The sequence below is a fragment of the Brassica oleracea genome, chromosome C2 (genome assembly GCF_000695525.1).
Source record: "Brassica oleracea var. oleracea cultivar TO1000 chromosome C2, BOL, whole genome shotgun sequence".
Classification (NCBI taxonomy): Eukaryota; Viridiplantae; Streptophyta; class Magnoliopsida; order Brassicales; family Brassicaceae; genus Brassica; species Brassica oleracea.
This window is the reverse complement of record NC_027749.1, coordinates 44,387,542-44,397,218: the sequence shown is the minus strand read 5'-3', so window position 1 is coordinate 44,397,218 and position 9,677 is coordinate 44,387,542. Positions and strand designations below refer to the sequence as shown.

General features: G+C 32.4%; 1 protein-coding gene across 2 annotated transcripts; it reads left to right on the top strand.

Annotated features, from left to right (window-relative positions):
• The first annotated feature begins 6,026 nt into the window (after window positions 1-6,026).
• Window positions 6,027-9,423, top strand: LOC106325091 (ABC transporter G family member 21-like). Of its 2 annotated transcripts, none has more exons than XM_013763116.1 (5): window positions 6,027-6,283; window positions 6,375-7,176; window positions 7,531-7,731; window positions 7,834-8,003; window positions 8,726-9,423. In XM_013763116.1, exons 1-5 carry the CDS (start codon window positions 6,089-6,091, stop codon window positions 9,365-9,367), a joined length of 2,010 nt encoding a protein of 669 aa, XP_013618570.1. In that variant the 5' UTR covers window positions 6,027-6,088; the 3' UTR covers window positions 9,368-9,423. The 2 variants fall into 2 exon arrangements, with proteins under 2 accessions (XP_013618570.1, XP_013618571.1); XM_013763117.1 differs by lacking the exon at window positions 8,726-9,423 and adding an exon at window positions 8,211-8,357 and having other exon boundaries at window positions 6,028-6,283.
• The last annotated feature ends 254 nt before the right edge of the window (window positions 9,424-9,677 follow it).

The following is a 9,677-nucleotide window of genomic DNA, read 5'->3' as shown; positions in this document are numbered from 1 at the left end:
TTTAAAAATACATAAATATGTTAATTTTGAAATTTGCATTGAAAGAGTAGTAAGACCTTAATATTTTAATTTTGAATTTTTCTTCAAAAAATACCACATCGAAAATTTTGAGATTAATGGTTTAAGTGTTTTATTACATCAAATATACAAATTTTGAGATTGATGGTTTTAAAACAATATGAGTAGGAAAGTCTCAGTAATAAATATTTATATTAAAATATACTGTATATTTATGTCAATATTTTTGAAATATAATTATATACCATTTAAAATAAATAAAATGATTATTTTGATTTATTTACCATAAATATTTTGTAAATAAACAAGAAGTACTTTTTTTGATTTATGTGATTACTATATTCTCCTATATATTAATTGAAAAGCAATTGATTATTCTAGCAGTGTAAGATTTTATTAATTAATATTGTTCGAAAATCTTGTAAGAAATTGATACAACTAAAATTTATTTAGAAATTATTGAAATCACCTAGGGAGAACATGGATTGCACAACAAATTTGCTTTCCTAACCCTAACCCCCTTTCTATTCGTCACAGCACCGGCGGAGAATATTTAGAAGTGTCAATTGACAATCTGAAATGATAATGTTTTCTTAAGTTCATCTCAGTGTTTTTCTTAAATGGGCATAGAACAGTTTTTAATGATTAACTAAATGGACCACATATATAGTAAAATGTGTTTTGGTTTAAAAAAATTTGCATACCCAAAATCAATATGAACTATCATCATTTTCGTTTAAACTTTTTCGCAATAAAAATATAGGGTTGGGCAAAAAATACGAATCCAAAAAACAGAACCAAGGCTTATCCCAAAGAATAGTACTGAACATTAACCAAAATTAGTTAGATATCCGAATGAGTTCTAAATTTTGGTGTTTAGGGAACCGGAACCGAATCCGATCCAAACCGTAATATTTTAGGTATCCGAATATATTCGAACAAGATTTATATACTTAAATATATTAATTATTATAAAATTTAATATCTAAAAGAATATACAAAATATATAAGATGTTTTAAAATTGTCCAAAATACTTGGAAATATATACAAATAATGTATAAGTACATGTTTAAAATAGCTAAACGATTACTTAAAATACTTGAAATATTTATTGATTTCCTATCCAAATATTTAAGCTAAACTAATTTTTATGTTAAGTTTAAGTATTTTGGCATACATTATTCAAATTTATATATTATTATATTATTTTTATTTTAGATTTTGAAAAATTTAAAGTATATATGAACTTTACTTTTTTAAAAATTTAAATAGGTTATCCGAACCCAAACCCGAAAGATCCGAACCGAATTTTTTGTAATCCAATAAAAAAAATTAGATTTTTCCTAAATGTAATATTTTGAATTTTTTAAAATGTTATATTACAAAAATGAGAAAACCTTATATGTTATATTTTTCTTATATGTTATATTTTTTCTTATATGTTATATTTTGAATTTTGTAAAACGACTTTAAAATTACAAAAATATAAGTTTTCTTTAAGCATACGACTAAAAACATTAAAATGAAATGTATCAATTCGATGGTTAATCTGAAACCTTTCAAAACCATATAGACGATAAATGTCAAAATAATTCAACTGTGGAAACAATTGATGTCTTGAGATTTTGCATGGTTTTAAGCATCATTTTCTTACTCATTTAGATCATTTAAGATGCATTTAGAGTCTAAGTAGGTACATAACATATGCATGTGTAGTATTTGAGGTTTAGAAAAGCTCAAGTTGAAGTTTGGAGAGTTTGATGGGCAAGCATGAAGAAAAGTGGCAAAGGCAAGAAGATGGACCAGGCCGCGGACGACCAGGTCGGACTGGACCAGGCCGCGGAATTGCTCCCAAGAGATCAACCGAGACGGACCATCCTGCGGACGGAAACCGCAGACAACACCAGTCCGCGGATTCGGACCAGAGAGCTTGAGATTTGCCTGGATAGGCCGCGGACGTTGGCCGCGGGTGAAGGCTGTCCGCGGGATTGGACGAGGGTGGACCGCGGACGTCGACTGCGGGCGACTCCATCCGTGGATTGCGTCCCAAGTTGTCGAATATGGAGTGGGTGAACCGCGGACCACGGCCGCGGGTCAAGCCTGTCCGCGGCCAATTCCGAGACCACTTTTCCATTTGGTTTTCCGGGTCGAACCCGGGTTTGTCGGGTCGACCCAGTTCGAGTTTTAAGCTATTATAAATACATTTTAGACCTAATTTTATATGGTATCTCATTTTCTCTCAAGACTTTGTCTAAACTTGTAAAATGTTGAATCTTTTGATAATTTAAGGAAGTACTTCATCTTATATTTGTGTTTCTCTTGCTCATTAACATGATTAGCCTTGATCCTTACATGGGTTTAAGGTTTCTCATGGAGATTAGTGAGTAGTGACCTTGTGATTCATGGGTTAGATAGATTAGGGTGATTAAGTGGATATTTAGGATGTTTATTGCTTGATTAACATTGTTCTATACTTGCTAAGTGTTTTTAATGCTAGATTAGACTTGATCACTATCATCTAGACCTTAAGCTATTTTACGCCCGGAAGGTGTTTGTTAAAATGCTTGAATAAACTTAGCATTGTCTTTTACATATTTGGCCAACGGCAGTTGATGTCCGAGATGTTTAAGTGGTTAGTAGACTTGTGATTTATGCATGCTTGAATGTGTTAGCAAACGGAAGTTGATGTTTGATGCATGACTAGCATAGGGATTATTATCACGGGAGTGGATTAATCTATTTTGAATGAGATCTAGACCTATAAACTTGTTGATTGTTTTGTTTGAACATCCTAGATTGAACCTTGATCACCTTATATCAATTATCTTTGCCCATGGATTCATCCTTAGCATTTGATTGAAAGTTCTTGCACGTATTTCTTGATTGGATTTGAGATCACCTTGTTTATATTCCTACGACATTAGCTTGTTACAAAATCATCCATATTCTTGTTTGCTTAGATTAAGGAAGCTTGTGTATTCTTGGTGTTATAGATCATTAGTTTCTTGTGGATTCGGTCCTAAAATGCTATAATGACATACCATTCGATTGTGGTATTGTCGGCACATTAGGTTAATTGATGTGTGCTTAAACGCAGTAATCAACAATACTGTTAATTTTTTTCAAGAATATGTTCGAAGACAAAAAATAAAGTTTTTGTGTCATAATTTTTTTAATGTGCTAGAATTTTTAATAAAAATTGACCCGGTCCATCGGAAAAAAATTATATAATAACAACAAAAAACATTGTATATGTATAACTAAAATGATCAAATATATAAAGAAATTATCGATAATATCTACAAATAAACTCACCATGTGCAAAATGCAGGTATTATCCTAATTTAGTGTATTTTGCCAATTCGCCTACCAACTGTTGAATTGAAGATCAATTTTTAGAAACTCTATCATTATTTCTTGTTCATGAATACGTAAGTCGATAGCTTATAGACTAAAATTATATATAAATTTATATTACTAGTTGGTCGATTAATTAATATTTCTGTAAAATAATAGAAAGTTAATTACTGATTAATAAAAAAATTATTATATATCAATTAACTTTTTGAAGGAATCAAATGATATGTTATGAATTATTTCTTCGTAATTTATGCAAAGAACGAATTATTATAATAATGATTCTCTAAAATTTTAATTTTTAGTGTTATAATCTTTTTTACGCACTGACTTGGAAGCACGTATTTGGATAATGAAATATGAAATATATGATAAAACGATGGTAAATTGCTAATGAAAATGGCAAAATGCTATAACAATGAAGTGGTTTATTTTTCAATCATATAAAAGAATTTATACAATGTAAAGAGGTTTTCAATACATTCTCCATGTCACACATTTTATGAGCATACAATAGAAGAACAGATATAAACATAAAAACTCATTTTTATTTTATCTGTAAACTGTACGCTATTGGTTTGGTTATTTAAATTGTTTTGGATGCCCATTCTTCTTTTTTCTTATTTTTCAATTTTAGCTTCAGTTTTATTGAATAAAATTCAATTCTCTATTAAGATTTAGTTGGAAAAGAAACAAAAGTTTCAAATTTTTGGTATATGCTTTTTTTTTTTTTTTTTTTTTTTTTTTTTTTTTTGAACTAACTTTTAATTATACTTCAAACGAAAATTACAGGAATTAAGACCTACCTTTAACAAAAAACCTCAGGGACTTAACAGTGCCCTTAAAAAAAACCAAACCAAGTACCTAAAAAAGTGAGAGAGGTGCTATGAGTGATTCTCATGTTCCGAGATAAAGGATCAAGTCTTAACCTCACGGTTTGTTTGATGTCCTGAATGACGGCTTGAGGAGGTCTACTAAAGCTTGTATGAAGTCGAGCATTTCTTTCTTTCCAAACCATATAGACAACCGCTTGAAATACCAATTTTTGGTATATGCATACAGCTGTATGGGTTAGGCTGGTCTTTGATTGGAATCTCTAGAATAAATATGTCGCAATGAGGCGTAACTTTGTTCTGAAATGTTCTTAGCTTTCTGTTTTGGTGTCAAATCCAACCACTTTTGCAAAACAATAATGCTCATTTCTTCTTTTTTTGGAGCTACGTTTCGTAATTTAATTCATCGAATCACACAAATAAATATTTATTGCCAATGGCAAAAAAAGAGCTACTAATTATCGACAGTGAATCATAATGGACGTGAATGCTCTACACAGCTTAAATATCTTACAGTACAAGAATAAAAAAAAAAAAACAATCAAATTTTATACAGAAAATCTAAAGTTACGATCCAAAATATTTAATATATGTATATATATATATATATTGGTTATTGAAATTAATTTTTTTCTACATTTCTATGTTGAGTGCTTTTAAAACTTTGAGATAATTCTACAACAATAAAATCTAAAATTAAAGCAAAAAATCTACAACTTAAATTCTAAAGTGTTATTTAATCATGTATTTTAATAAAGTTTAAATCTAAAAGCAATCGACTGTTATTTGAATGATGATTATAAATTCTATTTTAAAATCTAGTGTTATTCAATGAATGATTTAAATTCAGTTTTAAAACCCAGTGTTATTCAACTTTTAAAAAAATTAATTTTTTTTGTATTTTGGATTGATTTCAAATAATATTTTATGAAGTCTCATGAATTAATGATTGAACTCAAAATCTAATGCATACTGCAGAAATTTTTAAATCCATCGACTTAAACTATTTTAAAATTTTAAAATTTGATAGATTACAAAACATTCATAATTGACTCTAAATCACTAATTGAATAACACCCCTAATCAATAAATTCAAAACTAATCAAACTCGATTCAGCGGTGCATTTGAGTCCTTGTTCAATTTACTTATTATCATCTATGGTTTACATTATCTGGACCGGCCGGAAACAAAGAAAATGCTTTGCTTTTGTCACTCTCAAGAAATACTTTATTTTTCCTCCATGCTATGACGTCCGAAACATGCTGCGTGTTAAAGAAAATATGACTTTTGTCTCTTGCTTACTGATTTTGCCAATTCCGTTGCCGCACTAACTGTATTGTCTTCCTCGATCGGGTTTTACGTCTTAACAAGTTGTCATGCAAACTGATATTCGTACTTGCAATCGCAGGACGTTTACTGAATATCATGCCGACTAATGTTATATATTTTAATTGCATATCTGGTTTGAATTTGATAAAGAACATTGATAATCTGCATAAAATGATTTTCTTGAACCAGGCTTATATAGCTTATTCAGTTTATATAACATGGTTTATACATATAACATAGTTTTTCTTTGGAAAGCTAATAAATTAGATAGGGCATGTATCTTTAACGGCAAATATTGCATTGTATATCACATACATACTACACACTGAAAGAATATTTATCAGTTTATGTGTGTGCATTAAGTTGTCATTATATATCTTTTTAATAAGTGGAGAGTAATTAATTACGCTATAGTTACTCTCTCCAAGTTAATTTTCCCATAATAGTCCCCACTTATTTTCCTTTATAAACACATCACATTACATGTGAACTTCTCATCTATACACACCAAATATTTCTCTCTATTTTCTCTGTGTGATCTCCCTCGAGATGATGCCTCCTAATAAGCAAGAATCTAGCTTTCCGATAATACCGGGGGAAAGCCGAAACGAAACCATCCCGGTTCAAGAAACCTGGTTTAGTTCTCCAAGTCATGTAATCCCATGCCTTGACGACGACGGTCCGAGTCACCAATCACGCCAATCTTCTGTTCTACGCCAATCTTTGCGTCCTATAATTCTCAAGGTCGTTAAAATTATATACAATCTATTTATTTTTCTTTCATTTACGTATTAAAAAAATTAATTCTTTATATGATTTGTGTACTTAAATTCAGTTTGAGGAGTTAACGTACACAATTAAAATACAAAGCGGGAAAGGAAGCTATTGGTTCGGTTCACAAGAACCAAAACAGAACCGGTTAATTCTTAACGGAGTAAGCGGCATAGTCAAACCAGGTGATTTACTAGCAATGCTAGGTCCATCAGGGAGCGGCAAAACAACGCTAGTAACGGCGTTAGCCGGACGTTTACAAGGGAAGCTTTCTGGAACCGTTAGTTATAACGGAGCTCCGTTTACAAGCTCCATGAAACGGAGAACGGGATTCGTTACACAAGAGGACGTTCTCTACCCACACTTAACGGTGATGGAGACGCTAACGTACACGGCTTTGCTCCGTTTACCTAAGGAACTGACCCGGAAAGAGAAAATCCAGCAGGCGGAGTCTGTTATTTCGGATCTTGGGTTGACCAGGTGTTGTAACAGCGTGATCGGAGGCGGGTTGATCCGAGGGATTTCGGGTGGGGAAAGAAAACGGGTTAGTATCGGTCAAGAAATGCTCGTGAATCCGAGTTTGTTACTTCTTGATGAGCCAACGTCGGGGCTTGATTCGACCACGGCGGCGCGTATAGTCGCCACGTTGAGATCGCTGGCGCGTGGGGGTAGGACAGTGGTAACGACCATTCATCAGCCGTCGAGTAGGCTTTATCGGATGTTCGATAAAGTGTTGGTTTTGTCGGATGGAAGTCCGATTTATAGTGGGGATTCGGGTCGGGTCATGGAGTATTTTGGTTCAATTGGGTTTCAACCCGGATCCAGCTTCGTTAACCCGGCTGACTTCGTGCTTGATCTTGCTAACGGTACATAACATATTCGAACTTGAATATTATTTTTCAGTTTTATTTTAAAAATAAAAAGCTAAATTCGGGTGTAAAGTTAAAAACTTTTTTCTCTTTAATTTTTGCCCCCGCATCATGAGATATGCAACAAAAGATAGTTTTAATCCCCTTCTTTGGCTATTTATTACAAGCTCTGTCCTTTTTAATTTAAATTTCTGAGAAGAGAGAAATAAAAGTTTGGTAATAGTGGGATAAATCATGTGTTTATATCATGTTTTTGACAGATACTTGTTATATGTTTTTTTTTTTTGAAAAATACTTGTTCTATGTTACTTTTGACTATATATTTTAATAGATATATGGTATATTTTGCAGGAATTACTTCGGATACAAATCAATATGAGCAAGGCGAAATAAATGGGAAACTTGATCGGCTAGAAGAACAAAACTCAGTGAAAGAGTCGTTAATATCGGCTTACAAAAAGAACTTATATCCACCTTTGAAAGAAGAATTTTCTAGAACATTTCCACAAGATCAAACGGTCAATTGGTCAAGATCAAAGACAAGATTAACAAGTAAGGTCATTAACGTTTTATAGCATAGCACTTCAATACTTTTTTGTTGGTTACAGACTTACAGTTGTAGTAACGATGTGTCAACTTTGGGTTCACATATAGATCGATGGCCAACGAGTTGGTGGATGCAATTCTCAGTTTTACTAAAGCGAGGATTAAAGGAGAGAAGTCATGAATCATTTTCTGGACTTAGAATATTTATGGTCATGTCGGTTTCTTTACTTTCTGGCCTCTTATGGTGGCATTCTCGCGTTGCTCATATACAAGATCAGGTAAAAATAGTAGACAGTAGTGATATTAAAAAAAAAATTTGAACAAAAAAGGGTTAAACCCGGATCTATTAAAGACAAAGACCTAACCCCGGGTGGGAAGTGCAGCCCACAGATAGACTTTTTGTCGGGTATTCAAATGAGCCGAAATGCAGTAGCCCATATCCGTATAGGGTGACTAGGAAAATATGACTTAGTTTCGCATGGCAGGTGGATCGAACCTAAAATGTGGTGACATCTCAAGCCCTTCTCCTTACCACTTGACCATAAGCTCCCGGTCGTGATATTAAAATTTCGATTCTCCTTTTCTCATGTATATATAAATATATATATTTTAAGTAGTTGACATAACTTGTTTACCCACAAATCTCCTTTTCAAATTACAAATACAAACATGAAATGCAAAATTATATGTTTTGATATTTTGAGTTTACGTGATCATCATGATTTTAAAATGATGCTGCTATTCTTTCTATTTTCATATAAAAAATGAGGAATAGCTATTTTTGCTTAACTATAAAATGATGGATAATATATTCAGTACAACAACAAACTTTCAATTTATCATTGCTTATAAAATAAAAATAACCTAAAAATATTTCAACTTCTTAGAACAAAATGCTTTCAAGAAAACATCATTTATATTGATATGTTGCAAATAGTCTTTTAACAAAAACTGGACATCGTCGTCAAAACTTATGTATTATTCTTGTTCATTAAAATAGGTGGGTCTATTATTCTTCTTCTCGATATTCTGGGGATTCCTTCCTCTCTTCAACGCTATTTTTACATTTCCTCAAGAACGTCCAATGCTCATTAAAGAGCGGTCCTCAGGAATCTACAGACTCTCCTCTTACTACACAGCAAGAACAGTCGGCGATTTACCAATGGAACTTATTCTTCCAACGATCTTTGTCACGATCACGTATTGGATGGGTGGTCTCAAGTCATCTTTAACCACATTCATCATGACCCTTATGATCGTTCTCTACAATGTTCTAGTGTCTCAAGGCGTAGGGTTAGCTTTAGGAGCAATCTTGATGGATGCGAAAAAAGCAGCGACATTATCTTCTGTGTTAATGCTTGTGTTCTTACTAGCTGGAGGATACTATATCCAACATATACCGGGATTCATCGCGTGGTTGAAGTATATTTCATTTAGCCATTATTGCTATAAGCTTCTTGTCGGAGTTCAATACACATGGGATGAGGTTTATGAATGTGGACCAGGGTTGCATTGTGGTGTTATGGATTATGAAGGGATTAAGAATTTGAGCTTAGGGAACATGATGTGGGATGTTTTGGCTCTTACCCTTATGTTGCTTCTTTATAGGTTTCTAGCTTACGTAGCTCTGAGGAACTTGTGACGCATTCTAATTTGATTTCCTTGGTAATATGTATAAGGTAAGTAAGTGTAAAATATCTATAACCTTATTATTGTGATTCCCTTGTCTTTTGAAAAATATCAAGAGTAAGATTAGTTAAAAGATCCAACTGTATCTCCACTAAGTTAGCGAATGAAATATAAAATGTAACCATTGGAATGAACCCCATAACATCCTAAAAACGTTAAGATTCATGTGACTGAAAGATATGGAGTAATTGAGAGAAAATAAAAAGGCGAAAATATGAGGAAAAGTAAAAATGAGAAAAGAGTAAAATCTCTTATATATTAAT